At 40.1% G+C, this 22,681-nt stretch overlaps 1 protein-coding gene across 1 annotated transcript; it reads left to right on the forward strand.

The window, feature by feature from the left end:
• Positions 1-126: 126 nt before the first annotated feature.
• Positions 127-21,944, forward strand: LOC139728621 (mdm2-binding protein-like). The gene is made up of 18 exons (XM_071639563.1): positions 127-258; positions 6,227-6,629; positions 6,888-6,949; positions 7,591-7,889; positions 8,202-8,372; positions 10,869-10,963; positions 11,516-11,727; positions 12,574-12,744; positions 13,371-13,490; positions 14,784-15,028; positions 15,074-15,137; positions 15,911-16,048; positions 17,066-17,279; positions 17,843-18,008; positions 18,958-19,102; positions 20,138-20,475; positions 20,933-21,046; positions 21,662-21,944. Exons 1-18 carry the CDS (start codon positions 186-188, stop codon positions 21,773-21,775), a joined length of 3,144 nt encoding a protein of 1,047 aa, XP_071495664.1. The 5' UTR covers positions 127-185; the 3' UTR covers positions 21,776-21,944.
• Positions 21,945-22,681: the final 737 nt, after the last annotated feature.

Consider the following 22,681-nt stretch of genomic DNA (forward strand, 5'->3'; position numbering starts at 1 on the left):
TGAAAGAGAAGCGCGCGGGCGGTACATACTATAGTACATGAAGATGCTGGTACTGTACCGGTACGGTTGCATGCATGCAGTGCATGCTATACGCTTGTGTGTCTCAATAAAGACAAATAATTATAATACAGGCACTTTTGAAGCGAGTTATAGACGTGAAGTGGTTCCAACGATCCTGTGAGAAGATGGATTCTTTCACCAAGTGTTGCCAAAAAACCCCACGATACGTCGTTGTTGTATGTGCCGAGTGGTTGTCAGGTAACTATTAAGTGTTTACAACTGCCCCCATATCATACAGACATAAATTTATAATATATATCAGTCCGGGAAGCGTTTTTTTTTAAGACGGCACAGATTGGGGCATGGCGCGTGTTAAACGTATGGGAAAAACGTTGGGTTAGGGTTTTTGGTTATGGTTAGGGTTAGGGTTAGGGTTGGGGTTAGGATTAGGGTTAGGGTCTGATGGTTAGGGTTAGGATTAGGATTAGGGTTAGGTTTAGGGATAGGGTCCCCGATAGATTTTTAGTTTCCCCAATCTGCGCCGTCTAAAAAAAACACGCGTCCGGGAAACCCGCTCATGAGGACCGCTCCCGCGTACGAGGACTGCCCCGCCTCATGAGGACCGCCCCCATGCCTCATGAGGCCCGGGGGGAAGGAACGCCTCATGAGGCTCCCTTATTCACTTCTATTCATCTCACATCTGACGTATTGACCGATTCGGGTTCGTTGAGGGCAGCAGACATTTTACGGCACAGGGCGCAGCCATAGTGGGTGTATCAGCCGACCCCCCCTGCCTCCCCCACCCCGGGGCAACATGTTTATCACGCACTTGTAACAAAGGTTCGCGCACTAAGCAAGCATTCACGCACTCAGTACGAGACGCCCATTGGCTAAAGCAGTTTTTCATTCTGCGCGCGTGCTAATGTAGAAAGAGGGGTGGGGGAGTGCGGAAGGGGGGTCTGCTGATACACCCACTATGGCTGCGCCCATGCCAAAAATACACATTGCGTGTTACAGAATCGGTCAATAAATTGTCGCAACTTTGCACGGTGATTTTTTGTTACACACACATGTCTACTATTAAATACTATCCATGATGAAAAGAAGAAAAAATCCTATCTGTTTTTTTTTTTCAATAATCGAGTTTTAATCAACCGATGCAGAACACCCATTAAAACACGTAAAAGACGTGTGCGGGTGACCGTGATGTTCCCATACTGCTGTAATTACACTCTTTCTTCATACCTTGAAAATTACTCAATGCATAAACTTATAACAGGGTCAGTCAGAAGTCAAAGTAACAATCCTCAATTCCCCAAATATGGGTACCTGCACTGTTAGACAATAAGCCAGTTCGTAATTAGCTCATGTACGCCTTGGTGCAAATGACCTTTCTTTTTTCTCAGTTGGTTAGGCACTTCACTCGTTTTAAAGCGGTATAATAATGCATAAGCTTGCCCGACATACCAATTTATGGAATTTGTGTTCAAACAAAGCATGAACTTGTGTTTAGACCAGGTATGGTAACCAGAATAGTCCGTCAGTAGACACTTTAGCAGGCATCTACCGGTAATTCATTGTTTCGTATGGAATGCAATAACAACCTTTTTATTTTGATATATCCAAATACCAGGCTTGCTATCAGGTGGATGTGCTGGCAAGCACTATTTAGAAAAGGATCACATGAATAATCATCACATCACAGATGCTTATGTCAGTGAACTAATAAACCACAATGCCTGTTGGTACAAATGACCTTTCTCTGCTCATGCGCAAAGTGGAATTACGAACTGGTCTATTATAGCAAACCCAGTTTGAGGAAAGTGAACATTCAAGACATTTCTGACAAAGGTCTGTCATATCAATATTTTGCCAGTTATGTAAAATTGTCATCACACATTGTGACGACATTGTACTATACAACTATTGGGAGAATCATGCATTATGGCGGAGGCATCAGTCTGTGGTTTTTTTGCTCTTTCAAGTTTATTTTTTTCCACAAATTTCATCTTCTGCAAATTTGTGAATGGTTCTAAACCCAAAATTATCCATTTTACGCTAAAGAAAGAATGAAAAAAAAAGTCTACAAATTTTTTTTCATCTCATCGACTCATCGTAATTGTGTTTGGGCCGTGCTATGTTTTATAGCATACATTGCATGCTAGCTACCTTCTTGGCTCATTTGCATAGGTAGCAGTTTGTAGAGCGCTATGCTAGCTAGCTACCGTACTGGCCGTGGCGCAGGGCAGCGCGACTGCCAAGAGGGCTACTTTTGCAGCATCCGTTACCAGCTGTCATGGCACCAAAACTGTTTGGAGTTCAGTTGCCAGCATCTCACTGGAAGGTACTTTTTTTGAGCTGTTTGCAAATTTTTAACAAAGGCTGCGTTTATCATCTTTCCCCTGTTTGAAACAGCTTTCAAAAGCTGTTTCCAAAGCCCTTCAGAAACGGCTTCCAAAATAGTTGCGTTTATCAGCTCACCGCGAACACGAAACTGGCCTTGTCACTTCACAGCTCCATTGCACAATTTGACCCGAGGAGAAGGGGTAATATACTGTAACGCAGTACAAAGCCATTTCAAAAGAGCTTTGAGTTTATCTTGCTTCAAAGGGCAAACCTGTTTCTGAAAGCACAAATTTGCGGCTTTCGAAAAGGCTTTCCGAACCCCATGATCAAAACAGCTTTGCGTTTATCAACTCGTAAAAATTCCTTCAAAGCCGTTTGGAAAACCTGTTTCTGCTGAGAAAAAGAGTTGATAAACGCACCCAAAGATGAACGTTGTGTTTGTCAGGGAGTGTTTCTGCCTCGCCTACCGGGCCCTGGCAAGACGTAAATTTGACTGAATCCCTTAGAGTTTTGAGTGCATTAAACTTGCACCACGTCCTGTACAAAGTTGCACAAGAACTCGAAGTATTGCCAGAAGGATGAGTGTACAAGATACCCTGCCAAAGTTACAAAATTACATGGGTAAAAAGGGTACATGTATTTAAAAACAAAAAACAAAAAACGACCTACCGACCCTCGTGGGTTTTGACAATTAAGGGCAAACAACCATTTTTTTTTTTTGCCTAATGTTAATGTTGCTGTTGAGTGTTGGGCAGAGTGAGGGAGGAGGTTTAAGTAATGTCTAACATCGATTACCATTAAGTCGCCAGACATTCACATTCACATTAGCTGGGGCAATGGATTTTCATCGCTCTCGAAAGACATTCCTAATTCACCTTTTTCCTCCATAAAAACACAAATACACATTGTAATTGTAATCCAAATGTATTTTACCATGATATGTAACAGGTCACAAAACCATTTTTAATGCGAGAATGTTTTTGATTTCGAGTGGATTTCAGGTGGCAGATTAACAAAGTTTTTCAAATGCGATGATGCACAATGCATCCTACATTGAAGTGTGTGTATAACACACGCTCTAGTAATACGTGGCGCGCTATGGGCGGCGAACTAATTCACTGTCTATTGTTAGTTTGCCAATCCAGGAGTGCATAGGAAAACACGCCAGTGGCGACTATATGGTAACTGACGTTACAGCTAAGAAGTATAAGATCAATGAAGAGATAGAGTTCCAACTGGCTGTAGATCCTAAATCCAACAGTTGTCAGTTTTGTAATGATGATTGATGTAGATAGCTTACAAAAGAATTCCACATGTGCATTTGTGCCTTTGATGATCAGGGTTCGATGTAGCTGCGACCAGCCCGAACGCGAAGCGCTTCCACAGTAGAATTTAGTCTAACTGTGTGAAGGAGCGCCCTGGGGGTAGGTTCGATGCTGCATGCTATCTTGCTGAGTAATCTAAGTATCATATTGAATGTGAACATAGTTTACATGTAAATGTTGGTTATGTTTTGCTTGTTTATTTATTAAATGAAATGACATCTCACCTAACATGTAATGATACAGCTTAATATAACAAAAGTCAATCTCATCCAGAAATGTATGCAAAGTGTAAATCAGAGCTGTTAAAATGTGAAAGTGTTTAAAACTGTACCCCCCCCCCCAAAAAAAAAAAAAAAAAAAAACACTTTCATCACTTTTCCACATAATTCTGATAAATAAAACTGAAATTGAAAAATCTTTGTATTAAATGAAAGTATTTATTATAAGATGTATCAGATTAGTGCCCGGGCATGCCCAGTTGAGTAATTTTCTTTTTTTGTGCAATTTCTGTTCGCGCATTCCTGTGTCTTTTACCAAAAATATCACCTATCTTTTATAAGTAGGGATTGTGAGAAGTAATTAGGTCCTACCATCACAAAGACATGGCTTCCTTAGAAAGTGGATGGTGATTATCGAATGAGACTCGAGTCAATTGTCTTCCTATAGGGCCTATCTGCACACATGCTTCAAACTTTTTTGAGTGGCAGCATGGAACTTTGGTTCAAAGGAAATAAGACAGATGTGATTTCATTTTCTTGAACCTCCTTGGGAAAGATAAATGCCTTATCATGAGTTTGCTCTCAACCAATTGTTTAATTAGGATGTGGCTCATCGTATAAATAGATCTACCCATATCGTCCTGACACGCTTACTCCTGAGTCCTTAGTCCTCCTACATGGAGGATTTAGGGTTATTAGGGTGAGGGCTTGTTGTGACGTTGAGTACAAAGCTGCATGCCGCCGAAGGGAGTGAAGCATGAGGGGGGGTGTCCCCTTCCCATGGCAAAGAGCAGTTTAACATTAAATATTTTTAAGCTGTAAATCATGCAGTTGGTTGCGTACTGAATATAATATTTTGGCTTATTCTGATAGATAAAGTGTGTCACATCCAGTCTAGAAATATGACTTTTTGATGGTGTGAGCTTGAGAACAGACCTGTAAGGATTGAGCCATTAAAAGTCCCATAAGGGTGGAGCCATTAAAAGTCCTCAATATCAATTTCGCAGTCATAAATTTAGTGACTGTTGGAAATGGGTAACAAATTTCTGATTTAACAAAAGTCCATTTTGATAAACTTAAAAGTGATGATAATTGTGTAGCGGTCAAATTGTTTCCATGAATATGTCAGCAGTATCATGATATGATAGGCTCAGTACATGTTTATGATATTGTGTGATAGGGCTAAAGGTGTCCCTATAAAACTACAGTTAAACTCGCTTAAGTCGACATCACATATGTCGAATAATCGCGCAAGTCGATGATTTTAAAAAGTCCCGATTTTTCCCCATTGACTTACGTGTATTAATTCACTCACAAGTCGAATTTTGTAAGTCGAATACTCGCCTAAGTCGATGAAATTCCAAAAACACTTTCAAGCAAAAACAATTAAATTCACTGTGCCTAAGTCGAATAAGATTTTATTGTGCAATAAATCACTGTCAAAATCACGAGACGCCAGTTTTTGTTTACATAAGACCTAGCCCGACCAGACAGGTGACAAAAAATGATCTAAAGTATCAAAATTCAAAGCGATCGCATGCGATTGTTGAACTCTCTTCATGTTTGGAGGTCCGCTGGTACAGCCCTATCGCGCTACGTACGTACAGTGACTGGGCTGTATAGTCTGTGTATGTTTGCAGTCTGCGCTGTGCAGTGGATGGATGAAGCTGCTGACTTTTCAAAGCGGAAAGAAGGGGGAAAGTTACGGGCACGGGTAGATCAGAATTACACCTCTACACGCATTTCAAGCCAAGGTATGGTAAACTGGAATCAAACACTGCTCAAATATCATTCATATTCACTTCCCCAAGGTTTAACAAGGGTGTAAAGTAATCGGACCTGTGCCAATACTAATAATACACTGTCCATGCAAAGTTAGCCGCGGCCCTGCCAGGCGACCCGTGCTGCGGCACACCCCTCCAGCTCTCGGCTCCAGAGTAGACAACATACATGTACATTTATACATAATGTACGAGTGGTGTAACTGTTGTTAAGTCGATTTTTTTTTCGACTTACGCACAAGTCGAAAATCGCCTAAGTCGATGTGTTTTGCTCAGTCCCGAGAAGATCGACTTATGTGAGTTTAACTGTAGTAAATAGTATTTCACTGTGCAAATATACTAATTATGTAATTGTCTGCAAGCCTTTGTTTTATTTTGATTTTAGGTTAATTGTGTTGATTTTTAATGAAAAAATCTAGCCATTTAATTTGCTAGACAAGAAGTCCTCACACTGCACTGGAAACATTTTCATGAGGGCTCGGCATCCAGATGAAACAAATTGATGTAGTTTGACAGAAGATCTAGTAGGGTGTATTCTCAATTTTCTTTTGCGCAGAGGAAGACGTATCCCTCCTGCAGAGAATTACATCGCCTATTTTCAAGCATGGCGCTGCCTGCAAATCTATGCCGAGAGGGTGTCGTCATGGCAACATGCCAGGGAGCAGCCGTCAGAGCAGCATCACAAGTGATGAGAACCTCTTGCATCCTGGTCAACAGAGTGGCTGGATTAGTATTATCGCCCCCAAGTACCATGGAGCGGAGAGCACGGATGCTGTATTCACGTCCGGCTGGCGGAGGGTGCCTCCACATGGCAGTGGAAGGAATGTCCATGGAGAGGGCCCTGAGGAGAGGAGTAGACATGATGAAACTGATACCGGTCGTATTGCTTTCGCTCTCACTGTAGAACAATTTGACAAGGAGCGCAAAACTATCGAGCCTCTGCCAGCCAGCAAAATGAGGTTAGAATTTCTTACTGAATGAAACTGTGTCAGACACTTGTTCACTAGCCATATGTATATCTTGGGGAAAAAACAAAACACCCTTCGACATTAAGTGTTTATTTATCAAAGTCAATGAAAGGTTAATTATTTCTTCTATTTTTGTAATTTTGCAGTCAGAAATTATATTATGATATTAAAAGGTTGACGTCTTTAGGAATGATGTGAAATAAGAATGTGAATAATTTGGAAGATTCTCCTCGTCTGTTGACTTCCCAGAGAATATGCTGGAATGGTTGCTTCAGAATTGGATAGACTGGCAGATGAACTTCCAGCTGGTGGTGAGTATTGTGAACCATGTTTATCTGCCTCTTTGGATGCTTTCCTCCCACTTGACTTGTTTCAATAGATATGATGAGGATGGTTGTCCTGATTAATGTCAAGTCTTACATAGATATCTAAAAGAGAGATTCTTTTGTAATCACAAAAAAAAAAAACATGTTTCATTTTTAATGTTGTACCACTGATAAATCATATCTGTCATTAAAGAGTCGCTAGCTAACAAACTAGTACACTTGATTTCCTCAAATCATTTTCTCTGTAATATAAAATGATTATATGATCATCAATACCATCTTCTCTTGTAACACCATCCATGACAGATACAGCATAGTGTTATTGCCCATTTTCATTATCTTTACAGCACTACACCAAAGAATAGTTGGGCTTCTGATATAACAAGGGAGTATCTTTATTTTAGTGAAGATCATGTGAGCAATGCAAGTGTACTTGATATGAAATGTCAAACCCCATTTCTTGTCGTTTTCCTGTTTGGGGAGAAATATAGAGAGATATCATGTAGCATCCTGGAGCTCTCAGAGTGCCAAGTCATCTTTCAGTGGGTTACAAATCTGTGTAATTTAGTAGGTACATTGATTGATAATGGATGATTGACACAAACCTCAATGTCATCGTTTCAAAGGGTTCTTGCTGGATGTGGTTTGGCTGATGCCCACAAGCACAGACTTCCCCCTCCTCGAGGCCGAAGACGTGTATCTGTTTTCTGTCCTTCGGCGCCTGGAGGTGTGGCACGGCGCAAGGCTGACCACTGTCCTAGGTCAGGGAGTAGAGGGTGACAACCACCCCTCTCTGGCCCTCTGGAAGAAATTCCTTGACCTCCAAGTCATACAGAAGAGCGGAAATAATACTGGATCAGAAGAAATCCTCTCAAATTCAGCATCTCTTGCATGGCACGGCCAAATCCAATACCTTTCAAGCAGGGTAAGTATTCCTCTATAGATGATATAATGCATTGAATATTTCTTTCACAGTACCCTTTAATTCTTAGATTGTTATGCTGACAGAAAAACATGGCATGAAGCTGTCTGTACTGATTCCATATGCAATTTCATTCAATCTATTGATGTAATCTGTAAAAGCGTGTTTTCAAAAGCATTCTCGTACAAGGTGGAATTCAATGTGAAACAATAGAAGGCTCCTAAGTCATGTATTGTGTGTAAAAAGGTTCCATTGATCATACCTCAAGTTTCAGATTTTAGTGATTTATTTGTTGTCATGTTTGTGTATATCCAGGGGACATCCTTTCTTCCCTGGCCAGATTTCTGCATGCACCAACTGCGGGAGAGTAACCACATAACAGGGCCACTCATTGAAATGGTCCAGCCCAAGAGTGAAGGCAAGCAGGAGATGGATGACAGCCAGCAATCCACAGAGAGCTCACAGCCACTATTTCATGATCTTAGGGTAAGTCTTATCCTTTCAAAATATGTACTCTTGACAGTGTAGTAAATACAGTACTCTCCGCATAATCGGGTAGGCTTGGGCAGAGCGTTTCTTACCCGATTAAGCGGAGTACCCGATTAACAGAAGAGCACGTCTCATTCACAATTGACACACACAATGTGTATGTACATGCATTGTACACTGCACCAAACACCTACACTGACATGCTTACGATAACACGCGTGCTTGCACGGCACATTATACACACTTTACACTTGCTTAGTCACGAGCAATAATTTACACTCTTTTTATGGACAAATATGTCTTCAGAAAACTTTGTCGTTTGACTATAGACTCCTCGCTTACACAAAGGCGCTTTCCGAAATGAGCACGTCTCTTTGCGTGCACTAGTCATGCAGAACGTCGGGTTGCTTTTTGAGAAGTGACTGGGGAAAAGCAGAATTATGGAGCTGGTGCATGGCCTGATTTTCGTTGCAAACTTCTCGTATTTTGAATGTTGTTGCGGAGCAAGGGAGGAGCGCAAACTGTGTGTTCAACTACTGTCTGTCTATGCAGCTGTGAGTGCCAGCTATATATATGTGTAATGTTCGTTTACGTGTGGCAAGTCGGTACTGGTACTTGTGTTTTCATGTTTAATCACTCCCCAAATGATCGGCCTTTTCTGCAAATTAAGCAGAGAATGCGATTAGCCGTGTAAAATTTGACATTCCTGATTTCTGAAGTGTTATATCTGCGATAAAATGTGGGTAGAAATTAGACAAGAGGAAAATTGTTTACCCGTTTATGCGGAGAAGCAACCCGATTATCAGGTAATTTTAATGTGCATTGGAACTGTTTTTGACATTACTACCCAATTAAGCGGAGTACCCGTTTAAGCGATACCCGATTACGCGGGGAGTACTGTACAGCTATTACACCTTTATTCTACAGTTAGTATGTTTCAGAGTGAAAAAAATGGCATTACCTCCCAAAGTGAATGCAATGAAGTAAATCTACTTCCTTACAGGTGTTTCAACATTATGACGGAAATCCTCTTGACGTACCTCATGTGCCCAATAAAAGATATCGTATTTCATATTGCACAGTTTTAATTGTTCTAATTACAGTATTTTCTGAATTGTGTGAACAAGCAATAGTAATACAAAAAATGCTAATATTGCCATTTTGATAAAAAATCTCTGTGAAAAATGTGTTTGTTTTTTCTTGAAAATTTCTCTTGAAATTTGGCACATGTGACCACTATAGTATATAGATGTGCAAACTTAATCTTTTGTCAGTGTTGAACAATGTGTTGCCATGGTAACAGTATGTTTTGAATGAAAATCATACAAAAATTTAGATTCAGTCAACTCAGTTTTAGAGCATTTGGCTTCAAATTTGGCACCTGTTACCACTACATTACGTAGATGTGCAAAATTTAGCTTTTGTCATTGTTGAAAAATATGTTGCCATAGTAACAGTATATTTTGAACGAAACTGATACAATAATGTGAATTCAACTAAGCCCTCAGCCTTTGAGCATTTGGCTTGAAATTTGGCACATGTGACGGCTATGATATATAGTTGTGCAAACTTCTTTTTTTTCTTAATGTCTAACATTGTGTTGCCATGATAACACCATTTGTAATGAAAATCATTGAAATTGTCAATTTATTTATCTTGCTCACTCAGTTTTTGAGCACTTGACTTGAGATGGGGCACATGTGACTAACAGTGAGCAAAATACATTTATTCATTGTTGAACAGTGCAATGCCATGGTAGCAATCTTTCCCCCATTAAAAAGTAGCAAAATAAATCCTGGTTGAGCTAATTCCCTCAGTTGTAGGTGGGGGTATTAATCACAATGAGTGATAATTGTAGTTTTTACATATTAACCCTAACTAGGCGGGGGGCCTCAACGTTTCGCGCGATGTATTGCTATCGCAAGAAGCTATCGCTGCGACGTTTCATGACTTTTTTTTTTTCGAGTCTCCCGCATCTTTTGACACCAAATTTGTGATGCCTGGGTGCGCGGTTCCGAAGTTGCACATAAATATGCACATGCATGTCAGACCAAAAATTGCTCAAAAACGTGAATTTGTGTACAATTTCTATGCAAACTGTGTTTACAGGCAAATTTCATAAAAGCATGATTATTTTGGGGTTTTATTGATTCAAATCAATTGATAACATATTTTCCTGTTCGGAACAATGTCGCGGACAAATTTCATCGATAAAACAATGAAAAACATAAAGTCGAAAAAACAGAAATACATAAGAAATTCAAAAACAATAAAATACTTAGGAAATTTTTTCTGATTGCGCAATTTTTGGGGAGCCCCCCTCCCCCGCTATCATCTCCCTAAATAGCCCGGCCTAGTTAGGGTTAAAATGCATGGAACGCACAAGTCTTTCTCTGTTTTGCTCTTTAGAACCTGCTTGATTTTGATATGTAAATATTTGCAGTCATGAGATCTTTAAGTCACTTACAACATGAACTGTGATCTACTTTGCAGCCCGGACTCATCGTTGATCAGACTATGGAGTTCATTGACCAGTGCGACATGGACAAGATTCCATCGTGGTTCATGCTCCCAGGAAAATTTGAGTTGTATCCTTGTCTTGCCAATTAAATGATTTGTTCTTTGAGAGGGGGTGGGGGGGGGGATAAACAGAGTAAACCACATTCTCATTTTGGCAAAAACAAGAAATGATTTGTCAGAAAAATAGTAATGTTTGAAAAAGCGCTAGTCCTCTGGTGGAAGAATTAAGCAATCCAATTGAAATGATTCAGTCACATTTCTTTCAACAAGAGTGAATCTTTTGTTTTGTGTCGTGCCATACCATGTATCATGTGACGTGTCATGCTATAACACAATTTCCAAATTATTCTATACATGTTTTGAAGAAAATGCTTAAAAAAAAAAAAAAGAATATTTAGTGCAGTTGTGGTACAAAATCAACAGTCATCATGCTTAACGTATAGAGGTCATAAGTGGCTTCATTATGCCTAATGAGTCTATCCTATATGTTTATTTACAAACTAGTTAACTACTTTCTGAGCAAAGTGTTCATTAAGTTTTGAAAGGTATTAAAAGGTTTTATAGATGGAAAAGGGCCACAGAGAGCCATGTTCAAGCCTTGACCCAAGATCTACTACTAGACGGGTGAAAGACAGGCAGAAGAAGCTAGACTTTTCGCGCTCTTTGTACATGTTAAGGTACATCGCCCACCAGCTGCCAGCTGAGGGTAAGGGGTTCATCTGCCAGCTGAGCTGCTTGGAGTTGGACGGGCCACCACCCACAGCCGCCTCCCAGGGCCGCAGCTCTGAGGCCTGGAAGGAAGCTGTTATTAGTGACCCAATCAATCCAGCAGGTACAGTATGAGACTGGCTAGTGGTGTGGCAAGCATGTGATGATGGGTGAAATCATTTTAAGATGATGGAAGCATCATGTAGAGATGCCAACCAATACGATAATATGATATCACCTCTTGAAAGTACAACTTTTCATCTTTTGAATAAAAAAAAAAAAAATGAAGCTGATATACAACTGTAAACTACAGAGAACTGTGGAAAACTGCATCATCAAAAGTGTACTAACCTTTGCTCAATTCCTGCAACCCCTTCAAAAATGTTGAAAACTAGCCTAAATGAACAGGAAATATGCACATCTTTACAATATTCTCATCAACATTGATAAGTAGCAACGTTTTGCTTGCCCGTTCTTACCAGGGAAACATTTTTTTTTTCTGACATTTTACTGGCACAGAGCCAATGGGCTAGTGGTGGCATCAAGATTTCATGAAAATCTGATTTTCCTCTCAAATATCTGATTGTTTATAGGAAATTCTGTCTGGTTTTGTGGGGTTTTTTTATGTCAAGAAGTTGGCATCTCTGATCATGATCGGTTAAAATGATGCTCTACATGTATAATGCAAATTCTGTTTAGAATAAGTGTACATAGATGGATTCTGTCGTGTGCCTCAGCCATGATATATGATTTTGTGCATTGCAGATGTTTATGTGGCTCAAACATCTGAAGACTGATCTGCTGAAGTGCTTATTACCTTCTTGTTTAATCTATTTAGTTTGCATGTGAACGGTGTTTTACTGTTCAGTTTTGACTAAGGTTTCCCATTATTATCACACCGAAACAGTAAATCTCAGTGATATGATCATATTCATGATCGGTGTATCTTGTCTCACTTCTGTGCATGTAGTTCCTGGCTTGCACCTGAAAGGAACCAAACACACCTTCTTCTTTCTGGTCCACGGAGACAGGAGAGGGCGCTGTATTGCTCTGCCACTTGTGCCTCCCCTCATGCTGAATGGTGCAGCCCATGCCATGCTGGCAAGTCATGACACAGAAGAACAGTCCACTCAAGGCAGAGGTGAAAAAAATCTTACCTATGCTTTGTGAGATACCCATGTTATCCACAGCAGTACTCAGTTTTCCTGTAAGTTGCCCTTTCCCCTTCATGCCTTAAAAGATGAGTACCCCAGGTATATTGATTAGTATATTGTGCTATTAGTGTAAATGATTTTTTTTTTCCTCACAAATGGTCCCAATGAATTCCATGCTGCACCTTCCATGAGCAGATGATCTATTTGAATCTATCAGATGAACTGTCACATTTGTCATGGCTCTGAGAAGAGAGTAATCTATTGGCCATTATATTTAGCAAATCTAATTTTTTTGCAAATTAGGACTTCCCAACAATTGTGCAATTGGTTGAAATCGCCATCATGGAGTACAGCAGTGGACGTAGAAATGTACACAATTAGTGAATGGCATCTGACTTGCAAAATTTGTAAAAATGAAAACCCAGCAAATATATGGCATACTCAGCATCTTGCTTGTGTGGGGTCAGCTGTGCTGAGGTGGGCCCAATTCCTGTGAGGCACCAACAGGCTGTTCCCAGCTGAGAACCTCTAGCGTGTTCACAATGACGGCACTGTACCAAGCTCTCTTTTTAGTTTGTTCTTGATTGACACTTTCCTGCTTCTTCTTCTTTAGATGCTCCCCAGTCTGCCAGTGAAGTCCTGGCTACTCTTCCCAACATCAGTGGGCGTCAGCTGCGGGCAGAAGAGGAGGACCTAGCCAGGATGCAGATCAAGGCTTTGGTCATGGTCATTGGTTAGTATTTTGGGCTAGTTAAGGCCTCTTAAAACGTTTTTTGCAGTTTCTGCCCTCATGATTTCTTTTTGTATGTTTGTATGTGTGTTTGTTTGTTTGTTTGTTTGTTTGTTTGTTTGTTTGTTTGTTTTAGACAGTGTGGCACATACATTAAGATTAGTTGTCAATATCTATGGTGTGCAACCTCTTTTTTTGACAAATTATATAATAAATGTATAGTTTATCAACGCACAGGATGTATATCACGTAGAATACAAATCACACTCGTGGCCTTTCTTGAGCATTTGACTTTTCTTTGCTTTCCCTTTGCTGTTTTGCCATTCAGGGATACACAGGTAAACTGCAGCTTTGCAAATGTCATTTCTTGTCCTTATCCAAATGCACAGTTCACCACATTATAACCACAGACTAAAGCCCGCTGCACACTATACGATCCGACCGGTCGTACGACTTTAAGACCGGAAGTGTGACGTCACCAGTTTTGCCAGTTTCCAGTCGTACATCCGGGTCTTAGCGCCAGTCATAGAGATTTGACATGTTGAATTTCCACAACCGGTCGTGGGTTTTCAGCCAATCAAGATACAATAAAATGCAAGCGCGTGCGCTTTAATACTCATTGGTAAAATGTACTGAAGACAGAACAGTCATAAGCCTACTCGTAAGGTTAGGTTGTGTAGGGTGCGTTGGCAGGTCGTACGACTGGGTCTTGTAGTCTTAAGGTCGTATAGTCATGAGTCGTATATAGTGTGCGGCAGGCTTGAGACTTATTGCTGTGATGAAGTATAAACCAAAAACATCAACATTTCTGTTTTGAATAGGAGTTTTTTCAAGTGACTGCATTTTGCATAGAGTTTCAGGCTTCCTATGCAGTGATAGAAACCCTTAATGCACGTTGGGATGTTAATTTTGGGAAAGCCAGAGCACATGAAAAAAATATCTTAAGTCAGGAGTAAAAGCTCAAGACTTTGATTGAAAAGGGGGGGGGGAACATACTGTTGAGTGGGAATTCAGCTTTTTGATGTTTCACAAGGTCAATATCACTTTTGAATTTGTGAAAGAGATCAAGAAATTTTGATTTACAACTGCATAAAGCTGTAATTGGGATGTGCCTTTGAATAATCACTTCTTACTCATTGGCTGTCTTGCCAGTGATCATTAGCTCCAGAAAATAACTGTAGATATGAAGACTCTTTGAGGCAAATATTTTTGGAGTTGAAATGACATACCTAAATTGGAAAATTGCATTTACTCTTGTGTATCTTTTTTTTTTTTTTTTGTACTTCTGCATTTCAGAAAAGATCAAGTCAGAAGGACACGACATACACTTCTCACCAGCTCATATGATCTTCATCTTCAACTACATGAGGAAGGTTTATTACGAAGGGCATGACATGAATGACGCACCTAGTGCCGAAGCAAATCCTTCTCAGCCAATAGAGCAGGCCCCGGATGAACGAAATACAGCAGGTGGAAGTGGAGGAGAGGCTCCGGCGGAGACAGATGAGCAGTCGGAGACGGATGAGCACTCTGGGTCAGAGGTCAGGGGAAGACCAGGAGGGGACGGAGGAGGAGATAATGAGGAGGAGGGGGAAATGCCCAGCGAACCCGAGACGCTCTCAGTAAACCATCTCAGACACATTCCAACAGGTATCTTCGTACTGGATACTGGCAGAACAAAATATGATCACATCAATGACATTTTAGAGTGTTGATGTGTTACCTGTAGTGTTCCATGAGAATCAAAGTACACTATGATATATTGTATGTTGTATTTTATGTTATATTATTGCATTGAAGGCTGTTCAAGTGTTTCAGGGTAGACCAATAAAGGAGCAGGCAGTAAAGAACAAACAAGAAAAGTAACAGAGATGAAAGATGTTTTTTGTCTTGTTGATGCTGCAGAAGCCAAATTTGTCTGTGGGGAATCTGGGGACGAGATTCATTTGACACCAGAAATAGGTAACTGGTCAAACACAGAGTGTCATCTTTACATGGGGTGTCTCGGTGTACAATTTATAAGTATTTTTGTGAATTAATCTATTAAAAGTGTATGTTAAATTACATGACCAGCAATTACTACACATGTTGATATTGTCTAGCTGCAGTGTAAGGTGTCCTGTGGCATTGATGTCAACAATCTCCCATGGACTGGGAAAATCAATGCTCTATCCTTAATCTCTATACTGACCTGCAATAATAGAAGACCAGCACATTGTCTCAGGATTGCAATCATTTGCTATTAAGTTTCATGATGTATTGCTTAAGTATTGCACTTTATGCACAATTGGAACATGCTTATGTTCATTTGTAATTGCCCTTTTTTTCAGTGTGACTTTTACGAAAACTTTCAAGTTTCAAGCAAGTTGGAGATTAAGACTCCATTATTAGAACTACTATATTCTCCTGTCCTCATAATCCAGAATTGGATCAGAACCCGTCCCAGTGGGTAGAACGACAAGCTCTGCAAAACCAGGAGTCCATTGCCAACCGGCTGCGACGATTGGGATCAACAGACATGATGCTGGCTGGTATAGCAGTGCCACCACGCGACGACAACAGTAAGTACGATCAACACAATGATCTACTGATTGTATCTACCTTTAAGTAGGCTGTATTCACAGACCGATGAGACAGGAACTCTTTTGATTTAATACTGCCTTCATCCTAGTGTATCTAGTTACTAAAAAGTCCATCATTTAGTGGATGATGCTGATCAGGATGTTACATGTCTACATCCAAAAAAATTGATTTACCAATTAGAGATTGAACATTTAAGGCAAAAATGCTCCATGATATGTCAAAATTTCATGTTTTGAATGGCTGCCTTTGTGACTAGAATGCCAAGGCAATCAAAAGTGTATGATCTTATTCATTCATTCATTCATTCATTCATTCATTCATTCATTCATTTATTCATTCATTCATTCATTCATTTTATTTTCACCTCGGGGGGAAAAAAAGGAAGCAAAGCAAATACTGCAACTGTTCATGAAACATTCAAACAGTACAATTTAATGCATTGAAATAGTGATGAATTATAGACACAGCACACACTTACAATCACAAATGCAATTACATGTATTTCAATGAGGAATTAGCAGAGACAGTTGGTCTTGCTAAGATGCAGTAATAGCTGAAAATATTTACATAACTTCAAAAGTAGTCTTTAATCTACCAAGAACAAAAGACATACATTCAACAAAGGCAAACTTTTGTATTCTGGGGTGAAACATGATGTGTATAGTTAATATTGTGGAAAAATATGATGTTTTTACTGAAGAGAAAGGGTCTGTAACCGCTTTTGAATATGCAAAGTCTCCAAGAAGAATCTGTAATGTATTGCTTATCAGATTTTAGCACTGGTCGTATGTCTTAGAATTTCTATCATAAAGTGTGATGGTTAAAATGGGGAATGTGTTGATAGTTAAACTTGTTTGGTATTGTGGTTTTAATGAAAGAGTTTTTGGCAACATATTATCTATGTATTGAAACCTACAGGTACCTAGGAGAGGTTTATTCATCTGAATGATGTGCTTTGTGTTTCTTTTACATCATTGTGTACATGCATTATAAAGCCATCACATTGAGTGCAAAGGAGTTCCTGAAACATTTCAAGCCGAATGGTCAGCCAAGACGGAGTGACCTGGTTCTGGGCCGACCAGCAGGGGTCAAGCAAAGCCCAAGGACGCGGTCGGGTGCATCTGATCACCAACCGAGTGGACTGTCAATGACAGAACTGATGGAAGCTGACTTTAAGAAAGCAATCAAGATGCGATATCATGGCATTTAGTGAGTACTGATGCACTGTGGTAGGGATCTATGAATATATTTGTTAATAGTATCACAGGCTGTAATGAGAAATAGGCTTTAATGAGAATTTAAGCATGTCAGACTTGGCTTTCTAAAAGCACTTTTCAGTCACTTGTTAAATAAAGGCAATTAAAATTCTACTTGGTCAAGTGATGGTGTTGGTTCCAAAACTTACTTGTCTAGTATTTGTGGTGGGTCATTTTTCCCCATGTCTCAAAAAACAATCTTCAAATTATGAAATAACAAAAATGCTGTGAGGTAGACCTGGCCAACATTGATATCTAGCTTTGATAATATAATACCCATTTATGTCCTCATTATATTCACTTCAAATGAAATGTCAGATTAGAAAGCCCTCTTCCATCTCCCCACCCCCAACCCCCAAAATAAAGAAGAATGCCCAATTTGCTACTGAGTACATCTGTAAGTGAGCCCTGCTTGATGAAATACTGGTATGTGTTTTGTTGTTTTAAAACAACAATTTGCCCCCGTAAGAGCCACATGCAATGTTGAGTCTTTCACTCGTCTTCAACCGCCTACAGCTACTGCATAGATGCCCAAGATGCTCAGGGTTTAGACCGGCGTCTGGTTCGCCTGCAGCAGCGGTGTGTGCGTCATGAAATGGCCAGCTCCTTCACCTCCCATCGCCAGCCCACCATTGCCATAGGGTCCAAGCGCCCACGCTGTGACTCTGATGGAGATCGTAAGGTACACCTTGAGTCTGATTACCTTTCTTTCTTTGCTTCTGACAGTGAGCCCAAATTGTCACAGAATTTTAGGATTGACTTCATCCCGTTCCCTACAAGACAGCTGGTGCAAAAGTCTTGAACGATTGTGAAATCATTTCACTCATCCACACAAGACGAGCCTTAGATTGAATTATTGCTTAAAGTCTACTCTTCAAGATTGTGTGGAGAATAGGATACTTAAAGGGGACCTCCGGATCATTTTCAGACTTTTACATTTGAACAACTATAAATTAGTTAAATTGATTACAGAGTTTCAGAATTTATAGGTTTTGGGATGAGGAATGAGAATGTTTTCAAAATTTATAACAAATCACAATGAGCAAGGATGATGACACGGCAGCCTCACCATAAGAATGGGTGAGTTAAGGCTCAAGGAAGCAGAACAAAAGAAGATGGCATGCATAGATTTTTAACAGGTGAACTTGTTGAGCAAGCGGTACCATAATGGAATTCCACTACTACATTTCTGAAATATGTGAGGCTCTGATGTCATCAACACTGTTCAGTGTAATTTGTTTAAGATTTTCAGTTAATTTGTTTCTCTGCTCAAGAACCACAATAAATTCCACAAGTCTATACATGGAGCTGTCGATTTATGTACTACCTGATGTGAAATTATGAAAATCGTCTGGAATGCACCTTTAATATTGCCAACATACTGCATGTTCTGTGTTGTCGAGTCACAAAGAGTATGGTCCTTATTAGTTACAGTAGTTATATGGGTTATTGGCACTGTTATTACAATTTGTACAAAGTTTCAAATGCACACTCTGACATGAATACCATCGTAAATTGCAGTATCAATTTTTATTCTATAATGGTAGCAATGCTAACGAGCTGTCAGTTTGTGTTTAGTTGAAGTTGATATTTGAAGTCACTATGGTATTAATTGATTAATTTTGGACCAGGCTAAGGTCAGGAAGGTTTCCCCTTCATCAGCTGCAAGGAAGCTTTCAGTCGGCAGTCGGCAGTTCACCCCTAGGAAGAGTGCGTCATCCAGGGCCAAGGCAACCACTACACCTCGGAAGGGCGCAGGTTCCACACCCAGGCAGAGTACCACCCCTCGATCGAGACGAAAACGAGCCAGGAGGTTAACTGCAGGGGGGCTCACCCCAAAGAGGTGCTCTTCATTAAGATGAATACAACTGTGTAGTGCTTTTAGCATTTTTGTCAAGATCATATTTGGATGTGACTGTGTATTCGTCTTCTTTTTGTTTTTGTGTTCTTTGACAGATGAGGCGATTTTGTGGTTTATAGGTTAAAGAGTGCATCAGAAGTAGTTGTAAAGCTTATATGAAATTCTGAAGTACATTTGATTAATAGGTCGGATCACTACAATTATGTATCTGATTGAAAATAAAATGAATTTGAAGGAACAGAAAATGAGACATGCAAATTTGAATATGAAGCTCAGCTGACAGCCACATTGTCATAGGACAGTAATCACTGTCAGGACCATTTGCAGATCTGTTACAACACTGTAATGATTCATCAGCCGTGGTATGTATAAGCTGTTTTTGATATGCAAATCTGTAATACTATTTTCATATCATCAAATGTGTTGGACAATTAGTCATCAAAATTAGCAGGTGATAGATCACTTGCCTAGTCAGGACTTGTCCAGACACAGCTGTTTGTCGATGGTATAATGAAGATACTTTTCTTTCACAAAAATAATCTAAAGTGGCTTCAGTGATGATGCCTTTCATTTTATAATTTGTTATTCTTATCATTAACAGTATAAAGCAATAAGAATGATCAGGGGGGCGTTTCATGAAGGAACTTGTCGGATAAAATATCTGACAAGTCAATTATATCCGACAAGTTTTGAGAAATTCTTTAGTCTGATTGGCTGATTTCTCTGAATTTGTCGGATATAATTGACTTGTCGGACATTTTATCCAACAAGTTCCTTCATGAAATGCCCTCCAGGTCTTCGAGTTTACGCTGTTTATTTCATATTACCTCAGGTATAGCAAATTAACATTGTGGATCATGAACACCTCTTTCATGCGATCAGCTTAAGTAGACGTAGGCCTCTACATGATAATATTCCTTTTGAACTATTACCCCACATTTACCAAACAGCATCCAAGTACGTGTATGTCTTACTCTTTTCCCTCCCACCAAGACCAAAGAGGACTGCTACCCCAAGTAAATCTGCCCCTGAGGTGCTGGTGTCCCCCCGCAGATCTGCAAGGAAACTAAGCAAGGACCAGCTGGGACAACCCTCCACCTCTACAGCTTCCTCGTCCACCCATGCTTCTCTGACCATGGCATCCACCAAGTCTTCCTCTGCACTCACCCCACTGCCTGTAGAGACTCGCCAGCCAACATCCAAGAGGTTGGAGAGAGGTGCGAAGGATGCCTCGTCCAGCAGAAGGTCAAGTTCGACGTCAGAATCACGATCAGAGAAACACAAGAGGGTGAGCTACAGAAGACAGGAGTAAAATGGCCTTTGACCCCTTAGTAGAGGAAAATGCTGTCATACACACTTTACTCATCAGTATTGACGCGATATTCATCCCAGTGTCATATAGTGAATGGAGAATAGTATGTGGAGCTGCAAAAATTAGGTGTGCAGTAAAACAAAAATAAAGTTATTAATCATAAAAAGTATGTATCTGACTAGTTGGGCTTTGGACACTGTAGCACTGAGCTGACGAAAAAAAAGAGGCCGATGTGCATGATGTGGCATGTGATACTTGTACTGTACAAGTTCCCAATATCCTCTTTCTTCCCCAACCTAGATTGCATATTGATGCCGACTTATGTTAAGCATGGTGATGTTAAAACAACAACAACAACAACAACAACAAAAACCCAATGATATGAGCATTACACCATGGTGTGTGTGTGTGTGTCTTGCCTGTAATCTGACAGAAGCTGCGCTCTATAGTGGAAGAATCGCTGAAAGCAAGGGGAATCTCTCCGGACCATGCCTGCTTCAAACAATGTGTCACTAGGCTCTACACTCAAACCAAGATGTATGTCAAGGTAAGAGAGGGTTTTTAGGTTATCTGTCTGCATGGCCTTTACTTATTCTGAACATTTTTCACACTCATCCACACCAGTCTATCCAGTTGATGTTCTTTGAAGTTGAAGGAGATATTACCTTCGTCCTGGATTTAGTGCACGCATTCAGTCTGGTTTGAATCTTCTTAGCTGCTGGATTGGTTGTTTTTACTGGAAATTTAATACCTAGCATTACTACCATTGAAATCAACCGAACAAACTGTGCTTGTCGTTCAGGATTGGGGATGACTGGGGGAAGTATTGATGTCATTATGTTCTTTGTTCCAAAAGTGATATTGTTTACTACCTTTTGATTAAATATGGGACAATGATCATGACATTGTAATCAGCCCAAGAGGTGTGATATATATTAAAAACCATCTTGTCAAAACATCTTTTGTACACGAGAAATCTGCCTGGGGTATGTTTTTGTTGATTGTCTCTCTTTTTTATGTATAGTCTTACAGATTTGTGTGAAAGTTGATTCACAAAGCAATCTTTGAAGTTCATGATTTATGTCTTCATACTCTGGTGTGAGTGATGTTTAATTGAAAATTTGAAATGTACAAAATTTGACTTAAAATCAACTTTCTGCAGGACCTGAAGACGTCCAAGGGGCTCTACGAGGAAATGAGGAAGATTTCTGAGGCAAATGCTGATTTTGTCATCAGCTTTGAGCTAAAGAGAGTGACTCCAAAGACCCAGAGCTAGCACTTTGGTGGAAGATTCGATGCTAACCAGAGCCTGTCCAGTCGTTGGGAATGCCCACACACCCACAACTCCTGTGGTATGCTTGATCCATGTCCCTGCTGCCAACCCTGTGCTGTGATGGTGCAGCAAGTTCCCTCTTCATCAGCAGCACAGACAGAATGAATTTCGTATGGTGCAATATGATGGCAGTTCTTGCGTAGCTGATATCTTCTCCTTACTTAGTTACAGAGCCCTGATGACGTCTTGGAAGTCAATAAGCCTTCAAATACACAATATACGTGTATCACTGTAATAGCGTCATACGATGCCATAATGCTGTGTGTGTATCGTGTGACTAACTGCATATGTACATGATGTGTTCTGGCTCCCACGACATAGGAGCATCTAAATTTCAAACTCAGACAAAAGCAGCTCCATTAATACATGGCGGCAGTTATGGCACATTCAGATATATTTTAAAATCCTCATTACAAATATGATGGTGATGTTATCAGGAGACAAACTCACCTCGACTTCTGCAGCAAATGCATCTTTTTCAAGCATTCTTTCTGTCTTGTCCAAAGAATTTCAGACACTAGGGCCCAAATTCTCAAAAGTGGTGGAAATTGAGACCATTTTTTGTTCAGAAGAAATTTGCATAAACCATGGTCTGAATTTAAACCACTTTCATGAATTTGGGCCTTATGAAATACTTTTGTGTCACACTGGCATGAGAATAGTGTTGTATTCTTCTTGAGATTTCTTGACATGAACCTTCCCGACATGCATTTGTTTCAGCATATCTTAGATTTGATGATCTGTGCATGTTGTTTGAGTAGGCTAATTCATGTTTTTATGAGTGCAAATCATACTCCATCACCTTTCTGTGTTGCTCCGTCCATCACATGCCCTCATCACTGCAGATGT

The sequence above is a fragment of the Diadema antillarum genome, unplaced genomic scaffold (assembly GCF_040938485.1).
Source record: "Diadema antillarum isolate AM-2024a unplaced genomic scaffold, OU_Dant_1.0 seq00000187_RagTag, whole genome shotgun sequence".
Lineage (NCBI taxonomy): Eukaryota > Metazoa > Echinodermata > Echinoidea > Diadematoida > Diadematidae > Diadema > Diadema antillarum.